Source organism: Meleagris gallopavo, chromosome 19 (assembly GCF_905368555.1).
Source record: "Meleagris gallopavo chromosome 19, MGAL_WU_HG_1.1, whole genome shotgun sequence".
In the NCBI taxonomy this organism is placed as follows: Eukaryota; Metazoa; Chordata; class Aves; order Galliformes; family Phasianidae; genus Meleagris; species Meleagris gallopavo.
In genome coordinates, this window is record NC_139422.1 from 9,436,886 (window position 1) to 9,456,760 (window position 19,875).

The following is a 19,875-nucleotide window of genomic DNA, read 5'->3' on the forward strand; positions in this document are numbered from 1 at the left end:
GAATAGAACAAAACAGAAAACAAACATGAGGAAATGCAAATTTATGTTAATTTTTCAATATACCTTGATGATTGTTTTGTCATTATGGGGCCATAAGGCCTAAGTCAACAATTAAGAGTTATTAGTGGAATAAATAGTGAGAGAAAGACCTCTCTGAAGAACAAAATGCTTACATGCATCATTCAACATGATGACCATTCTCACCACTCCAGAAATGGTGACCACAACAGGATCAAGCTCCTAAATCCTGCAGACTCAGAAGGGTTTACAAGGACTTTAAAATGCACAGATAAATAAGCAAGGAATAATGAAAGCAAAATGCAGTGTTTCTGAACAAAGCCAAGTTTAGTTAAAACACCGCATGAAATGCTGCTATATCTCATCTCAAAGCTTTGAGTAGGAACTCTGTTGTTTTAAATCCACACCGCCGCCTCAAAAAACAATGCTGTGAGCCCGGAAAGTCAAAAAAAATGCACACGTTGCACGATCATCAAAACACCAGTCTTGGCGTGGCTGAACAAGAAAACTCACAGTGCCTTGCGGGGGATGTCAGCTGCACACAGCCACTGCGGGGCTGCTGGGACACGGGGCAGCCCTGGCAGCAGTGCAGGCAGGCCTGGACTGGGCCTATCTGCTGGGAGCCGTGCTCAGCCGGGCTGGGGGTCTCCTCCACAGACGGTGACTGCAGTCACTACGGATGAAACCCTGACCCCACCACCACTGGTGGGAACAACACTGAGCGCAGACTGCACACGGGGCAGCTGATGTTCTCCAGAACACTGCTGCTGTGGGAACAAACAGCACCAATGTTCGGAGCAGGATGCTGCAGCCCCGCCGCCCCCCACGAACACTCTTCCCACAGCTCAGGTCTTTATGTTCTGCTGTGGGCTTCCTACAGAGCATTGCTATTAGTGGATCCTTGTTTCCAGATGTCCATAAAAAGCCCACTTCTATGTCAAGTTACGGTAACGATTCACACATCTGGATTTTTTTTTCAAAGCCCTTTGTTTTTTCATTGCATTTTTACCAAAGGTAGAATAAAGATTTTTTTTTTGCAAGAATGCACTGAAAATCAGGAGGGGAAATCAGGGTTGCCCCAAACCTCTCACCAGCAACCTTGTTTTGGAAAAAAGATGATAAATAAATCAAAATGCACTAAGCAGTGTTTCCACATGGCAATCGCCTCCTTCATTGCGTCTGCACCTCATCAATCACGCCATTGTCTGCTTGAAAGGCGAGCCTTGTAAATGTCATATCCACTCAAGCCCAAGGAGAAGCGAATCAAAATGCAGCAAGGAGTTTTAATTGGATAGTGTAATTAAACTAAAAAACCCCAGCAGAATAGCTTTGACAGAATAGATGAAGACCCCTTTTAATAGGGCTACAAAACATATTTGTTAAAAGGATGAGGCAATGCACGCTCCTGATTGTGCTCCAGAGGACTTTGCTGCAGGCTTCTCAGCAGCAGTGCACTCAGTGGGCTGCAGCCACACGTGTGGGGCCAGCAGCACCCCGTCCTGCCCTGCCCTGCTGTGCCTCCCCAGGCCAAGGGCTGCAGGGCTCCAACATCTCCGACCTTTGCCAGCCCCACGATGGCTGCAATGACCTGTGTGCAGTCCAGAGCTGTGACAGAGGTGGGAAGTTCAATGAGACCGAGTGCCATATGCACGTTGCTTTCTTCCCTCTGAGGCATTTTGCTGCTCTGCAAACCACAGGTCTGCATGCATTTGGACTCACATTTTTCTGATGCACACTTTGAGGTTTCTTTCACTCTGAGCCCGAGGTGTTGGTAATATTTTCTCTGCTGAATCTATTTTTTACCCTTTGAGCGGAATCTGTGAATAGGTTTCCATCATGTATGATTTTTCCCCTATTATTTCAGAGACTGCATTACTCACAGCAGGAGCATTAATATTAGGAACTACCACGCAGTATTTTGTGCACCATTTGCACAGTGCCTGGGTAATTGCTGCCTCTTTGCTCCAGCCCCACTGCAGGGCCTTGAACAACCGTGCAACATCTTTATTGGAGCTCCCCAAGCAGTGGGAACCCGCTCCTCCCCAACGTGCTCTGTGCGTTTTTAGTCCTTTCACAACCCCATAATGAATTCATTAAATTAGTACTACCCAACATGCATAATCTGGAGGAACTTGATACTGAATTAAAACATCAAATACCTTTAGCTTTAAATGAAAACTACATAAAAGCATTTCAGCCATCACTTTGGCTATCACTTACAGCCAGTATGAATACTGCTAGAAAAGCTATTTTCGTGCAGATGTGGAATTCAATGGGAAAGACTGACTTGTGTAGCAACATCAATCAAAACGTCGGCTCTGCTGGCAGCTCTCGACAGTAAGGTGGGTTCAGAGGTCACGGGATAAAGAAAAAGCCAAGCTCTGGTTCAGCTCCAATATCTCCTCACTGGAAGTCTTGCGACGGTGCCTGCCCCCTCTGTACCGGGCGGCTTTCATTAATCTTCTTGCCATCTTTTTTAACTAGTCATGCAGAACCGCTCGATAGCGAGACATATAATGGGGAGGCCCTGTGCCTATTACCAGGTTAACACTCTGTTAAGCCCCAGCGCAACAATGGAATAAGAATTTAGAGGAAATCTTAAGCTGCAAGGTGCAAAGAAGGCAATTAAATTACAAACCGAAGTTACCGATGTACTCCGTGACCTACAGAGCACCTTTGTTTAGACTACCTTCATATTAAGGCTGTTTTGACCAAGTGCTTGAGACATATCTGCTTTCCTAAGAGGAAAAACATACAAAACAGAAGAAAAATGGTCACAGAGAACGTTTGTTCAGTGTTTCAAGTAAATTATCAAATAAATCCAATTTCTGCAGCTGTCATAAAACACATAATGGAGAAAAAAATATTTATTTTGAAAAAGGCATGTCTGCCCAAGTGGTTGGTGTCAGTGCCACCGGATGGCCTGCCCCCAGCACTGCCCCCAGCACTGCCCCCAGCACTGCTCCCAGCACTGCCCCCAGCACTGTTCCCAGCACTGCCCCCAGCACTGCCCCCAGCACTGCCCCCAGCACTGCTCCCAGCACTGCTCCCAGCACTGCCCCCAGCACTGCTCCCAGCACTGCTCCCAGCACTGCCCCCAGCACTGCTCCCAGCACTGCCCCCAGCACTGCTCCCAGCACTGCCCCCAGCACTGCCCCCAGCACTGCCCCCAGCACTGCTCCCAGCACTGCCCCCAGCACTGCCCCCAGCACTGCTCCCAGCACTGTTCCCAGCACTGCCCCCAGCACTGCTCCCAGCACTGCCCCCAGCACTGTTCCCAGCACTGCCCCCAGCACTGCCCCCAGCACTGCCCCCAGCACTGCCCCCAGCACTGCTCCCAGCACTGCTCCCAGCACTGCCCCCAGCACTGCCCCCAGCACTGCTCCCAGCACTGCTCCCAGCACTGCCCCGGCCCAGCAATGCAGTGGTCACAGCACTGTGCGCAGGATGCTGAGTAGCAAAGGCAGTGGTTAGTGACACTGAAGTTTATCCTTTGTCCAAATAATGTAAGAGACATTAACAGAATCAGATTTCCTTTAAATTACACTATTGCAAAAGGATATAATTGTATTAAACGTATTATGTTGCTTCCTTAAGACTTTATATTATGTACACTTAATTGAGATACAAAGCTCTTTTCAGCTATAAAAATGACAACTACTTTATTAAGGTTTAAATCTTATTTCTCAATGATAGGATGCTTCCTTTCGAGATTCAAAACATGGAGAATCTCTCGTGATAATCAGACTGAACCTGATTTAAACGAGCAGTTTATACACAGTGTTTCCAGGTTCTAATGGCATTTGATCGAGCCAGCAGGGCCATTACCTCTTCTCTCTGTCTAAATTCAGGGAGTCTGATTTAATTTACAAATAAAAATTCAAATGCTAACCTGGGCTACTACGAGGGCAAACAAAAATCATCAGCCGTTCCTGCCTCTGATACCCACAGTAATGGCAAATTAGATACCAAAGCTTTCTGTTGTCATCTTCTGTTTTCACTGAGCACAGCTCCGAGTTCTGCTAACTTACAGGAAAGGGAAGCTCTGCTCCTACCAGAACGATTTCCAGCCCGCCTGCAAACATTCACAGCACGGGATCTGGGTTGTCAGGGCCTTTAACACACAAGTGGCACTAAAGCACGACTGTATGAACCTGTCATCACAGATAGAACTTCAGCTGAAAGTAAGCAAACCATCCGCGCCACATTTATATATAGTTTCTATCCTTACATTTCCATAGAAAAGTACCAGTAAAAACCCTGACAGCCCTTTAGTCCACCGAAAGTAAGAGCTAGCCGAGTCCTACACTGCGTTAATTACGACAGCAGCAGAACAAACCACGGCCCTCCGTGAGCACAGCGACAGCACAGCCGCAGCACAGCTCCCGGGATCCCGCGCTGCTCACAGCCCAGCAGCGCCCGGCAGCCCCTCGGCCCCGGCTGCTCCGGCTGGAACAGAGGTGGTTTAAGAGAACGCGCTGTGTTCTCTGCGGTGTAATCGCACGGCCCTGTGTGTGCACAGCACTGCGGAAAGACGAAATGGCGCGTGTTTGTGTTACGGGAGATAAAAACATGGGAACAAAATATACTGCAGAACTCAAGCGCCTTATCTTCGCTCAGCCTCTCTTTCTTTGCAATAATTCATTCAAGGAAGATCCAGGAATAATTTTTGATGTAAACTCTGCTATAAACATATATCACTCTGCTGATAAAAATCACAGACAAAACTTGTGAAATACAGTGAGTTTCATTCCTTTATGCTACTAAAATAACTTTTTTCCATTTAAAATTCAAGAGATACTGATCTGCTGGTAAGAGTTCCCCCAAATGCATCATTCTGACATGTCACACTAAAAGTCTCTTCTGCTGACCTAAAATAATGGCTTTCGGAACATCTTTGGTGAATCTGGAAGAGGTCAGCGGATTTCAGGGGGGAATCATTTTCTCCTTTTGAAACCATGTTGAACATTTATTTAACATGAAAATCATACGGCTGGCTACATGACAATACGAACATAAAAATGCAGCATCTTTAAGGTTGCCTTTGGCATAACCTGTCAGAACTCTCTCAAAACTGACTACGGTTTCTCATTTCAGGGTCTCCACTCAAAGGTGCTGCCATCAGCACTGCACTTCGTTAGGGTCGCAGTTCTGTCCCTTCTTTCCCTCCGGGTTAGCAGTTTGCTCCATTTGGGTCCAAGTGTCATTTGCAGAGGCAAGGGCGCTGCCACCCAGCCCCATCCCACAAGGACACAGTCCTGGAGATGCTCAGGGACAGCTTGAAGGTCTCAGCTGAGGGCGCTAAGGGGAGTATAAGCTGGAAACCCTGCCTTTCAGGGCTGGATTTTCAGATAAAGCCTTATTTTGCTGGCATGATTTTATCACTACGAATATCTGCATCTGAAATGAAATGTGGCTACAAACCTTGAAGTGTTAATGTTCACAAGTGCAAACTACACCTTTACCAACAAAACTGGTCTGATGCGCAATTGAGCACTACATGGCTGGGTATCTAAAAGCACCACAGACTCTGCCACAGCCTTTGCAGACTGTCAGTTATCTGTTGCAGAGATATGTTGGGTGCCATCTCTCAGAGCTCCACAACGACAACTGCTACACACTTGGACTGCCTGGTCACCAGGGACATCTCTCCCCAGGCTCACACCTTCCCAAGGACCATAAAAACTTGCTGGGAGACAGGAAAGGAAGACAGAGACTGGAGCAAGAATATGGAATTAGGAAAGGGTAATGAAGGGGAGAAGGATATAGTTCAATAATTGCTGATAAAATCTGTGGCAGCTATAAATTTACTCTTCCAAAAGAATTCAACAGATCATTACCTCTGTAAATACGTATCACATAATTCTCTCTCTCTGTCACCTTGCAGACAAGTACTTAATATTTAGCATCTCTACCCTGCATAAGCCCAGGCATAATAAAATCCTGCCATGTTGTTGAATCTCAGTTACTTTTTGACAGTGGATAGTTACGTTTTGATGCCACCAGGAGACACTGTCCCGTTCTCCTAGGGCCTATCTTGTGCCTTTTACAATGAATTTTAGGAATGCAGACTCTCATTACTCCACAGACACAATAAGCACAGCTCCTGGCTCTGCTCTCTGCCTCCATACAGGAGCCCTCTGGCCGCTGCCCGCGCCAACGCCTTTCTGAATCAAAGCTCTGCTGACCCTGCAGCTGCAATGGAAGCAATTTCAGACTGTGATGACACTCACTGCATGTCTGAGATCCTCACGTGTCTGAGGAATTGTTCAAAGCCTTTCCAGATGTTAAGAAGTTCAAAAATATCACAAACATGTGGAAATGGGTATGTGACTCCTGAGCTGCAGCCTACCCAGCGATTCCTTGGTGCGGCTGCCAGCGGCTACGGGCAGCAGGCAGGAAACTTAACAACACCATTGGCCACAAACAGCATTAAAAGGACGCTCATAAAACGTGCATCTGTTTGCGTTATGTTCTCTACAACAGAATCAAGTCAGATTAAAAACATTCTATAATGAATAAAATACACCTATAAAAGGAAAGGACATGGCAGCAATAATTCTCTGGGCATCTAGCACACAGAGAGAGGGAGAGGAGAGAGGACATAAATAAAAAGGACTACTCACTTGGGCTCTTTTCTTCCACAAGGTCACAGGCACAGAGGAGTTCAGAATCGATTGAAATGGGTTTCTGCTTAATCCAAAACTTAGTGCTGGCCTTCTGATTAGTAACAGGGTCTATCTCTACCTTGTCTCCAGAAATACCTGAGATGAGAAAGAATAGAGAGCCACAATAGTGATCTGTTTAAGTGATTTCATATCAGCCATTTGACACACTTTATAAATCTTAAATGGGATGAAAGTATATTGCCCTTCTGGGCTTTTTGAAAGCATGGGAGCTTTTGAAACCAAAAGCAAATGATTACCAAAGTGCATTGATAATCTGTATTTTATTCTCCTGCCTTGCTGGGAAATAAGCACACCAATGAGAAAAAAATATCACAGGAAAATTTCTTTTCAGCACACACAGAGCTCTTCCGGAAGCAGCAGCTACATGAACTGCAAGATGTATATGAAGATATACATTTTCAGTCATCACTGTTATATGTGAGAGGCACCATCACACGTCACTGTTACGTCTCCTGGGCAGCACACATACGACATATTCTACACAAGGACAACACGTGTTTTGGTATTACAGAAGTGCTCTTTGTGTAAACAGACACCCACAAACAAAGCACCTAGCTCTGATGAGGCTGCAGTGAGCACAAACTGGGAGCTGGGGAGCTCCTGGCCCCACACAGCCTGCCCAGATGGCTGGGGCTGCGTTCCCACTGCACACATGTGCGCCTCACATGAAGCATCCTGCTGCAGATCTCTGGGGACAGAGTGTAGAACATACCTACACTATTACCCCTCTGCATGTCTCCTGAGCTCCTGCAAGCAGTGTTTGTGCAGTGGGATGTAACGGGGAGCTGCAGCCTGCCAGGGTGCTCACTGCATTTACTGCAGGCTTCGTCGCGGCACTGCTGTGCTGTGCTGCTGGGCAGGAGCTCATTGTTCAGTGTCTGCTGATGGAATGGAGCAAACTTCTCAGTCTCTTAAAGTCACGGCTTCCAGGTGAAGCTCATGGTACAGAAGGAAAAAAGGAAGCAGCAGAGGATGAAGAGTAAATGAACTTTAGCTCACTCTTGCAACTTAGAAAAAATGGCAGAGAGAACCTTCTCCTTTTAAAGGGCTTTGGCTACGATGCTTTTGAATACATTGCCTTTGCTTTGTCTGAAGCAGGAGAAAAAAAGAAGCTGATCATAAAACCTCAAAGAGGTGTGACCAAATAAGCATCGGATGCCACAGTCATAACTGTCTCAACCCTCAAAAACAAAGTCAATGTTTCTTAAAGCACAGTGACTGCCTCAGAATTTGCAAATCACCTTTGTCAGTACTTCATACACCTAAAACGAAAGCACATGTAGCAGGCAATGCGTGCCTGCAGCAGCCTTCCCACTGCTGTCCTTTCCCCTGAACACAGGGTAACCTTCACTTTACTCCTGGCTGCTGAGACAGGTGGTAACAATGCCACCAACTCCCTCCCACTTCTAGTAATCCAAGAATGCACTTTGTCATTAAGCATACGTCACATCAAAGATATCACATTTCAATTAAGCACTGTATCAAGAGTCTAATTAACACAAGGACTGTTAGAACTACGTAATGGGAGCAGGCTGACGCTCTGTCTGGAGCCCACTTTGTTTTGCAATGTAATTTTGGACACATTAATTAAAATCAGTTATTATTGTTATTTCACAGTAATCAATTATTCAAAGTGGTATTTCCTGTAGCTTAATCAAAATACGTGAAGTTGAGGGCATAAAAAAATAGTCAAGGCAAGTTCTAAAGATAAAAGATAAAATTCTTTGCGTGCAATGGATGCTCTCCCACCCGTCCTTTAGAAAAAGTCACTCCCGAAAATATCCTTTAAAAATTTCACAGCATGGTCCTGCAACTTCAGCATTCACAGTCAGTCAATATTGTTAACGTACCTTGTTAATTTGATAGGATTTGTCAGGTAACTCCACTGGAAAATTATATAAAACTGTTCCAGATGAACAGATGATAGTGACATGAATTAAAGTGATAGAACAATAGTGGAATATAAACCAGAAATGACACCCAAAGTGGCTGTTGATTTATTGCCATCCTGAGTTTGGTTCTGGGCTTCCATGTATATTAGTGCTACAAATCTGGGTCCATTTAGCAGAGAGATGCTCATACATACATCACCAGCTCCTGCTCCAAGCCAAGGTCACTCCCCATTGCATCAATCTTTTCAGCAGAGGCTACTTCACCAAGCACAGATTTTGTAACCGTCTCAGATGTAACAGACTTCCTCCTCTTTCATCTTTTTTTTATCATGTAAAATACACTTTAACTTCTATTATTTTTATCTGCAAATTGTTGCTGTATACTTCATCCATTATTTCCGTATCTCAACATCACTGGCTTAAGCTCACACACATCCAAAGAGCACACTGACAAAGAATGCTGTCTTTTTTGTGTTATTGTTCTTGCAATCTGTGTGCGTTGAAACCTAAAATCAAAACAGTATTATGTATGTGGCTTCTACAGTCTCTATCGCAGCACAAATTTATTATGCTCAGAAAATGAGCAAAAATACCTCTTCTAGGATTTTTTAAAATTCATTCAATTTAGCAAAAGAAATGTCACAGCTGCTGTACTCCAGTGACACTGCTCTGCCCTCACTCCTTGCTGGCTCTGCGATGCCCCCGCCCCGCTGAAATGCCTTTTGGCAGCAGCTTTCCACGACCATGCGCTAACAAATTTGTCTTATGCCTTCACACCACAACTGCACCTTTCTGAAAATGTTGGGAGCACTGCTGTACGTGCATTATGATCTAACATTAGCAGAGACACACAAACGTGGGCTTTAAGCTGCCAGGCTACCGCTTCCAGCTGTAACAAAACTACACTCACGAGGTGCTCATTCCTCCCCTTCCTATTTGCATCTCTTTTTTCTGCCAAGAAGAACCATGCAGAATGTAAAGATGACCGAGCTGGCCCCCACATTTTCAGTAAATCTTGCATCAGATTCAGTGACCACTTTTCAGACAGCTAAAAACATTTCAAAAAGTACCACTGTGCAGACACCAATCCACAAACACAGCTCACACTTTGGCTACCTGCCCCACGCCAGTGAGATAAGGTACAGTATGGGATCTATTCAAATAAAATAAGAATTTGCATGTGCTTATACATTCTTTCACATTCAGTTGATGGAACTGGGGCCTTCCCCAAAGCCACAAGACATTTCCAGGCAGCCACCACACCACTTTTCAGCTAAGTGGGCGGCCGTCCTGTGCTGCTGTCGCACCCGTGCTGCCAGCAAACCACCATTGCTGCCAATAAGGAGCAATGCTGTGGCTTTAGAATCTCCAGAAAAGCTGTCGCTTTGCTGTGGCTGCACCATAAAACCAGCGACACATAAAAATGCTACAGAGAAAAGTCTTAGTGACTGACTGCTAACCGACCGCTAAGCCAATGGAGAATTTCTCCATAACCACAGCCACTCATTAGAGATTAAAAGAGAATTAGCTTTTTTTTAATACTTCAGACTGCACGGAGCAGTCTGTTACTCGATGATTAACACATTAGCACTCAGCATCGTTACTGCAAATAGCACCTCGGTGCTTGCTTTATCAGCAGTGCTCCTTTAACATCACAGAAACATTCAGTAGAAAAAAAACAGCACTATACAATTATTTGGAGGCTTTGGTGCTGCTTGCCTGGACTGTGAACACCTCATTGAGCCCTCTTGGATTTTCAAACAGTAATCACAATACAAAAATTCCACTGTCAGTGTGCTGTCATCAGAATGCACAAATGTTCACAGGCTGTTATGGAAGGGAAATGCTATGGTCCTTACACTACTGGGCAGGATCAGCTCCATCGCTATAAAACAAGATCCACCACTTGTTTCATTTAACAGCTATTCTCCCTTACCCATTTAACTCCAGCTATCTGTCGTGACCTCTTCGGGCTCTCATTTCAGACGGCTTCCAGACACGGGGGGTCGAACTTCACTGGAAGCCAACCTCACTCCCCGAGAGTTTGCTCAAAAGCAGAGAACAAACCCAGTGCTGTCCTGCTCCAGCACCAGCCTATCAATCCTTCCTTAACAAGACAGCTCAAAACCAAGAAAGCCTCTCCTGTACAAATTTTAGAGACATGCGTTTATAATGTGCTTAAGGATGCAAGAGCGAAGAGACTGTAAAGAGGACAATACAGAGAATGCTAGCACTTAAATTTAACAATTCTACTGAATTCCCAAGAATAAATGTGTTTTGTAAAAGCCACAGCACCTAATATTTTATGCCGAATCATTTCTTTATGGACGGTATTTGCAGGAATGTCACAGGTCACCCACCAATCCATCATTAATCAAATTTCCACAATTTAAACACAAAGTTAAAAAGCCATTCAATCATTTTAAAGCAGTAATGGGGCTTTGATAATTCAAGATTCTGTCATCCCTTGGCCTTCAGGTTTTCAAAAGCATTCAGAAAGTGAAGAAGGACAACACAACACCTTTAGAGGATACTAGCTGTATTTTGCTTCACTCCAAATTTTGACTTGGTGGTTAAAATCCTTTAGTTAAAAAAAAAAAGAAAAAAGAGATGGGGTCATTAAGCAATAGCCTTCCTTCAGAAGAAGCATGTGCTAGCTGATGGTGGATAATAAAAATACCAAATTATTTTCAATGGAAAGCATGTTTTTTTTTTTTACTGCTGAAATGCTAGCAGCACTTTCAAGTGATGTGCTCCACAATAAAACTGACCAGTGTGATAATGAATGCCTTAAAAATGTTGGAAATGGACAGTTAGCTATTAGATACGGCCAAAGGTTTGAATCATTCAATTTTCCACAGCACTTTAGTAGGGATTGATTTACCTAACTGAACATCAGTGGTGAATCGAAGCCTATGGATCATGCTGACTTTGAAGGACTTGTAGTGGTGGCTGCTGAGCATGTCCTGCACCGTGGCTATGTCGATCTGAGGGTCCTCCTCTGAGATCTCCTCTCCTCTCGAACCTGCAAAACAAGCCCACAGCAATGAACAAGAGATTAAAGGTGGCACACAAACCGGCGGCACGTGGCTGCACGGGGGCACCTGCACTGCCATCTAAACCAAGGGATTGCCAATTCGTTTAGGAAAGAAGAAAGTGCTCAGGGCCCACGGCAGTGGGAGGATCCTCTCACGCTCCACCCACAGACACAGCCACCAGCTTGTCACAGGTGTTACAGCAGAACTTCACGTCCCAGTGCAGAGCAGTGCAGTGTCCCAGCGTCAGCTCCTTGTGGGGCACGGGACCCCCCAGCTCTGCCACGTGGGCTCTCCTGCACAGCACAGCACAGCACAGCACAGCACAGCACAGCACGTGTGCAGAAGCAGCAGCTGAGCCCGACCCCAGCATGCTCAGTGCCTGGGCACGTGGCAGCCACGGCCGCGGGTGCCCACACCTGCACGGTTCTCCTGGTTGCAGCTCAGCACGGTGCGGTGCCCTGTGGCCTCTGCACTGCCGGCACCCCTCTGCCCCAGCTCAGCTCACTGAACAGAAGCTTCCTGACAATTAGTATTCTTCTTACCACTGCAGGTATGGCTTTATAAAAGGTAACATCGCATTAAGCCAAAATACCAATTACTGAAAAAATACAACACATTTTAAGGATTTTTTTTTGTTTTATGACATTGGATTAACACCAATTTAAACATTACTATAATGCAATACATAATTTTGCACAAAGTAATTTCTATGCCAGCTGCTAATAAAGCATCTCAGCTCTAAATGATCATTCCAATGCTGTTAGATAAAGTGGTAAAAATATATTTGAAAACTGATTTAGCTTCTTCAAGTAGATACTGAAGAATGACACGTTTTGTTCAATATCCCAGCTAATGCAGTCCTAAAAGCTGAACCGACTGCCAGATCAGAGTACTAAATTTGCTGTAGGAGATTAATGAAAACTTTATATTTTGCTGAAATTTTAATAATGGGAAGATGAGATGCTGGACTTTCAGTACAGGCCTTAAAGCCACAGCACACTTGGGAGAACGCCTTGCCCATCTCTGCCCCCACCTCGCTGTTGTGCTGCCCCTCAGCCCCAACCTGGGCACTCCAGCTCCCAGGAAGCAGAGAGTTCCCAGGCCTGGCCTTGACAACAAGGACACCTACTCTGGAAAGATAGCAGCTCGGGGGGAGCCCTGGCATAGGAGTCAAGTCCCTAGCATTGATTCCAAAGCAGGCTCCCTTGTATCGGGGTAATTTCAGACCTACCTGCCATTTGCTTCAGTAACAGAAACTGTCAGAGCAGTGGCTGTAAGCAGTACAGACGTAGGAGAGAGAAGGAACAAAACCATCAGGAATGGAGCTTTTTCCCAGCTTGCCAGGAGCGTTCCCTTCTCTATTTGTTAATTCAGTTACAAACGTCATTGCTTATGACAAATACCATTCATGTCTGCACTGAAGTAAGATGAGCATTTACTGCTACATGAGTCAAAACACACGTTGAAAGCACACAGAAGATCCGCATTTCATCGCGTCAGTCCCTCTGCCTCCATTCTCACAGCAGGGCTGAGACCACACTGCTCCCACAGCCCCACGGGGAGCACCTGTGGTGTGGGGCACAGGACTCAAAGCTACACATGGGCTGTGCCATTCGGCTTGAAAAAATTCCAAAAATCAAAAGAAATGGTCTACGTGCGAATTTATGCAGAGCCATCTTAACATCGCCACCACTCCATGCTCCAGAATGACAAGATAAATTGTAATGGCTCCTTCAGAGACATTACAATGTATTTTGTCAAAGACCCCTGTGTTAATGTCTCTATACTATGGATTATCATAATGTATCATGTCAAACTCTCATGTTGCAGTACTTCAAAGATACACTGAGATATGTCAAACTTTTTGGTGCTCTCAGAAGCATCTTGCAGCAGGATGATGGCACGGCAGGGCTCAGGGAGCAACCTCCCACTCCTGGCCCAGTGTGGGGACATCGTTAACGCTCTGCCATCATTAACATCTCCCTAACCAAACAGAAAGAACATACTAACCTCAGCCCTGCACCTTTCCTGAAGGAAAGCTCTGCCCGGTCCCACTGCTGCTGCGCCCCAGCCCCTGCCCGCCTGTAGCTACCAGCGCCCGGCTACTCTCACATGGCACCGCACCTCAATTAAAAGTAGTAGAAAGGAAATTAGCAGCCTGTCAGGTCATAAGCAGGGGAAAAAAACACTGCTGCGATTGCAAACGTGTTGGTGTGTGATGCTGCAGCAGTGCGCTCTGCTGTGGCTGATGTGAGGGAACAGCAGGATTTTGCGCTGGAAGCATTTCAGATCCTCCGTGCATCACATAACCTCTGCTGATTTTGTTTTATGAAGCTTTGTGAATGGATTCAGGTTTACAGAATTCTACAGTTGCTGCTCTTGGGAGAGCAGCCAGAAACTCCACCATCAAAACAGATCATCTGTCTAAAGATGGCAAGACACCCGGACCCCTGAGGGTGCATTGGATAATAGCAGTAATATCAGTAACAACAGAGAGAAATGCCCTGCAGGGAAAAACCTGACTGCAAAGCTTGGCACGCTGCTCTCTCCCCGCAGCTCCGAGGATGTCTGCGAGACTGCCGGAATTCAGCGAGGGGAGAAGCGCCGTCTCCTCGGCTGATTGGGGGAAAAATCGTAAAAATATTTTCCACATGCAAGCAGCTGTGAATAAACCTGTCAAATATTTACAGGCCTGTCAGGGTATTTGTAATGGAGATCGCACTGTGGCTTTTGAATGTAAAAGCTTCTGCTTGGGAAGACAATCAAGGAAAGTGGATGCTGGGGCCGGCGCTTCCCTGAGAGCTGCCCAGCGGCCGGCAGGGCACACAGCGTGGCCTGGGCCAGAAACAAAGGCCTCCGTCTGATGGCTTGCAGAGAACACCGAGAGCTCTGCAGTTCTGCTAACAGTTTACCTAATTAAGATTTAGATTGTGAAATAAACTGCAAAAGAAGCCGGAGCTGTGTGCAGGACAGACAGGTAGGAGCCTGCAGAAAGTGCCAAGCACTGCGAGGCAGCTGCTCACAATGCCTCCACTGGGTGCAGCAGCGGGAGAAGCGGGGCACGAGCTCAGCCACCAGCAGAGCAGGAACGAGCGGCCAAAGGAAGCGCGTGGTGCTGCTCCAAGCTGAGCCGGGACGGGGCGTGTGGGGCAGCTGCCCAAGGACTGCGCATCCCCAGCGCTCCAACTTGAGGGCGAGCGGGGGTCTGCGGCCCACTGGGAGCTGCAGCAGCGGTAACATGGCACACTATGGCACCAGAGGTGTGAGCCTGGAATGGACGCGTCTGAAAGCTGAAGCTGATCCGGCACGAACTCCTGGAAGAGCCGAGGGATGTCTAAAGGTGATGCATTTCTAATATCAGAACATAGAGACGCTGCTTGTAATACAGCTTCTTAAAATATTTAAGAAAATCCCATTCAAGAGCAAGTGAACCTGTATTTCCTTGATGCAATAACAAAATATAAAGTTGACTGCACTGCAAAAATGTCCCCTTATTACTTTAATGTACTTGTCTATTGCCTAATGAAAGTTCTTAATTGTATTACAATTAATTACATACACAGAGTCCCCGGTTACATTTTCCAATAAGACACAGCCTTTGGTACAGGTCTAAAGGCACTAAACCAATTTTAATATATTAAGGCCAATTTCCTTTGAATACTAATTACTATCTAATGATAAAATGAGAAAGAGGAACTTTCCAGAAGTAAGATGGTAAGAATAAAACTAAATCAGCCATAAATACTTTGCTACTACACGCTTCACATTACAAAGTGCCAGCTTTTAGCTTAAAGATAAATCTTAGTGCAAGTTAAATAGTTCTAAATATTGGAAACACTTTATTAGTCTGAACATCATTAGTAAAAGCTGGAGAGATATGGGATTTCTCCGTGTATATTTTTAATAATGGAAAGTTCTCTGTTTCATTTAATACCCTGAAATATAAACTTTCTATTTGCCCAGAGGAAACTGACAGCTAATTTACCAGCAGAGATTTGACATTTTACGTATATATGTGCATACGTATTTATGAATGGATATGAGACTATGAAGGGTAGATTGAAAAAATTAGTTAGTATAAGAGTTTTCTCCTAAGTAGCATAATTGAAGCTAAAAACAAAACGCACAACATGAGCTAACATTTTGATGTTACTTAGAATTTTCAAGTTATTTGATTAATAGTGCAAAATTGGCACTATTTCTATTCAAACGTCGTGCTAAAAGATAGCTCCTTAAGCACCACAGCATCCAATTTCTCAGCACATTCAGAGAACCGGACTACAATGCATGAATTATGACTGATTTTATATACTGCATTGTCCTTGAACATCTGTTTGTGCAGAGAGTTCACTGCATGGCTGTTTCGCATATACCCCTGCGCAGGAACAATGGAAAATCACTTTAAATTCACCTACACTTTGGGGGAGAAACTCCTCCTGCATTCTTTATGGGAATGTGGTGTCAGTTCAGAGAGCGCCCAGTTACAGCATGGCAGAGAAGATACGGAGCGTGCGTAAGCAGCTGTTATTCTGCCTAGATTGCTGCCAGCCTCGAACAAACTCAAACAGCGACTTGTTCTTGAATGACAAAGTGGCCGCTCAGCCTTCCCTTTCAGCCAGGCACAAAATCCGTGAGTGGGATCAAAGCCAGCACCTGCAGACAGGACGGCTCCAGGCAGTCCCTGTCCTGGCAGGGCTCTGCTGATCTGTCTAACATGGGCCTGGAGAGCCCGTGAGTTAGCAGCGCTTTTGACTCTACAGCCTCAGGACTCCCCACACGTTTCCTCAGCTCTGTTTTCCGCACAGAAGCTCTCGCCCACGTGTGCCGCCCCACTGAGAAGGGCAACGTTTGCTGCAGGAGGGCTCCAGTCAGAGGCGAGAGCTCCCTGCTACGTGCCAGCTGGAGAGCAGCCCTCCGAGGCTCTGTGCGCCCTGCCAGGGCTGCAGGTTGGGGTGGAGGCAGGGTAGGTGAGTGCCTCCTGCTAAGCAACTCACAAACTTAGGACAGATTGATAAGCAAAGTACCCAGTAGCTCATGAGGGCTCAGAGCATCAGTATGAATACTTACTGGCCATGGAGGGACTCCTCTGCAGATCACAAAAAGCTGTTAAAAATGTAGTGTATAAAATCTATTTTTAATTACAGGCCCTGCATACAAAGATGCTATTTTAAATCAAAATACGCAAAACCTACTGAAGTGTGACTATGCATCTTTTCAAAGGCCAAAAATTGATACAAAATAATAGCTAGGGTGCTGACATTGGGAAATTCAGCCTTTGGGAGAGTGCGACTGGACCAGGGAGGCTACGGTCGCTTCACTTCCTCACACACAGTGCGCAACTTCTCTGCCTCTTGCATCATTCTCTCTGACAGTTTCTTAGAACCATTTTATGAAGAAAGCAAGCAGGAGTGCCAAGAATATTTTGGCAGACAGTGCTTAACCTCAGCTCAGCACTGATGTACCACTACAGGGCTCGTTGCAGCTGTGCTGCAGCTTTGCTACTCCATGCACAGAAGCAGAGTCTTTGCTTGCCACTGGAGTTAGGAATTACTTCGGTGATGGTCTGCTGACTTTCTAGGACAAAATGTGAAATGTTATAGGAGGAAGGCAGAAACGGTCTCATCTTTGAAAGCAAGAAATTTTTCTCCTGCTTCTTGAAAATGGCTGTGATTGTTCACAGTAAATACTCTGAACGCAGCCCTGACTGAGAACATAAATGCTGAAAGTTTCTTCATTGGTACAATCACAATTTTGACAATTAAAATAGAATGCAAACGAACCAGAACTGAGAGCAAAACAGTTGTAAAGGCTGAAAGATGGAACAGCATCTATGTAGGATAAACACAAATCTTTGCTAAATTATGTTTCACATAATTTCTTGTAAAGAAGTAAATTAGGAAATGGTATCAGGATCATTATAACAGTAACAGAGCAAAAACATTTTAGCATAGGTGGGGAGGTGACTATTTGTTTAGCATTTTTTAAATCATCATACTGCTCTAGTTATAGCCTCATGCTCAATTTCTTCAAATTCTAATTTGTCACTGACTCCTACAGCAATGCAGTCATGGCAAAGCATACTGCAGGCCAGCCACTTCATTCACAGAACAGTGTCTGCAACAGAAAAAGCTTCATGTTTCCAGTGTTTCTCAGGGTTGGTCATAACTTTGCAAAGCAGAGTTTAACAAAAAAAGATTAATCATTAAATAATAAACAGGATGCAGACTGTTTACCAAAACGTATGAAATCCATCATTTCCCTTTGGAATATTCTTTTGGCATAACAGAGCAGTGCCTCAGGAAAGGATCTCATCAGAACTTACTTGCCCAGACAGTACAGCTTGTATTCCAAAATACATAACTTATGTGAGATTAAGCAATTTACAAGAGCAAAAGTGAAAAGGGCAAACGTACTGTTCTCTCGGACAAGGCAGAATTCCAAAGTGCTCTGGCTCTCCAAGGTACAGTCTAAATCTACTGGGACATTAGGTTCACTCTGCTTCTCCAGCCGATACTGAGGACCTGAAACATAAAGTAACTTGTAAAATCATCTGTTTTCTAACAAAGTGATGGCTTATCATGTTCAACTACCACAAGATTACTCACACCCTAGAAGTAAGGCAGGTAGACACTTATGTTTCAAAGTTCTTTTCCAAAGGGAAGGGCCCTATTGTGAGAAATGACAGGCTGGTGTGCAAGGAGACAAAATACTCCAGATGCGTTGGGCTGTCAGGCAGTGCTACCCGCTTTGCTGCCAACCAAATTCTAACCAAAACTTCTGCACTATTCCTATGCTAACTGAGCTTGTATTAAATACATTGCCCGTGCTGCAAAAGAAGGGCACCGCCTATTTTAAGAAACTCCTATCCAGATCTCAGTGTGTATCTCTGCTGTATTACTCGGGCATTTTTCCTGATGTGACAAGCACAATGTGTGTGCTCCCAGCTGCTCTGCCCTCTCTGTGACTCTGGCACAGAACACCCATCCCCAGTTGCTGCTTGGCTGCTGTCGGTGGCCAAGTGGACGGTGAGCTCAGCACCCCAGGCAGTGGGCATGGCTGCTTTGTGGCTGCTTGGCACACCTCAGTGTGTGACTCTTCCAGCTCAGCACCAAAGCCTCTTGTGGGACTCAGCCAAACAAACACAATTAGAAAACATCATGGAAAGCCCGTTACACAGCTCAGAGGTGTCTGCACAAAGCATTGTGAAATATCCGGGAAATAGCCCTTCTTTTGTAACTTCCTTTAAGAATTGCATTATGCCGTGAAAATCAGCTCCACCCAATTTGGCTATTTCTACCTCTGCCAACAGAAGGCTTTTCAAAAGGCTGCACTGCCGATGGGCATGAAGGATTTCCCTCAATAACCAGGAACCCAGGCTGCCTGAAGGGAAGGATCTGGTGTCCCAGCAGCTGGATGGCTGCAATGAGCAAGAAGGGTCTTCAGTGGGGGGATTTGATCTTTTTGCAGAGATCTGTATACTACTAACATTGCAGCTGCTGAAGATAAATCTATTTCATATAATTGAATCACACATGAACACGTAATGATGCTGTTGCTTAAAAAGAGTTATTTTCAGACACATTTCCTGTAGTCACAGGTCTTTTACAAGATTCAGGTGTCAGTTTCTTTCCTCTCAAACCACACCACTGAAGGAGATAGTGCTGACACCACTCCAAGACCTGGCAGGGAGAAGCCCAATCATGCTGGGGCACGGGCTCTGTCCTCACTGCAGCCCACACTCCCTGCCAGCCCCCGAGCTGTGTGCCCGGCTGGGAGCTCTGCCCTGCTCTCCTGTCTGTGGGCAGCAGCACAGCAATGGGCAGCGGTGCAGTTGCTGCGAGCGTCCTGAGAGCCTAATCCTTGCAAACTATGAACAGTTCAAGGAGTGTTTCCAATTTCTGAAGCAAAGTTCTGATGACAATGTTACTTTAAATCAGATTGAGCTGGGTCCAACCTTAAACTCTGCTCATGAGTTGGGGAAAAGGCGGCTGCTGGAGGGGACTGCAGCAACCTGCTGGCCCGAGGCTGGTTAGGCTGAACAACGATACAGAGCAGCTTTACACTGGTCTTTATATAGCAAAAAAAATGGAACTGAAATAATGAACTAAATCTACTCCCTCTTTATGAGCATTTAAAATATTTCTGAATACTCTTCTGACTTTGAATTATGACAGTATGCAATGAAATATTTAAAACATATAAGAAAATTAAGTATCTTAGCCTCCGATGGCATGCCTA

The 19,875-nt window shown here is 45.3% G+C and overlaps 1 protein-coding gene across 4 annotated transcripts in view; it reads right to left on the reverse strand.

Annotated features, from left to right (window-relative positions):
• Positions 1–19,875, reverse strand: part of MAPKAP1 (MAPK associated protein 1) — an 83,741-nt gene that overhangs the window by 4,428 nt on the left and 59,438 nt on the right. The window contains exons 8-11 of one of the 4 annotated variants that reach the window (XM_085239383.1): positions 18,051–18,158; positions 16,705–16,740; positions 11,484–11,624; positions 6,645–6,782 (exon numbers count right to left, since the gene is read on the reverse strand). In XM_085239383.1, the coding sequence (XP_085095509.1) occupies positions 6,645–6,782; positions 11,484–11,624; positions 16,705–16,740; positions 18,051–18,158 (423 nt within the window). The remainder of the gene's footprint in view (positions 1–6,644; positions 6,783–11,483; positions 11,625–16,704; positions 16,741–18,050; positions 18,159–19,875) is intronic. The other 3 variants (XM_085239385.1, XM_085239384.1, XM_085239387.1) reach the window with 3 other exon arrangements.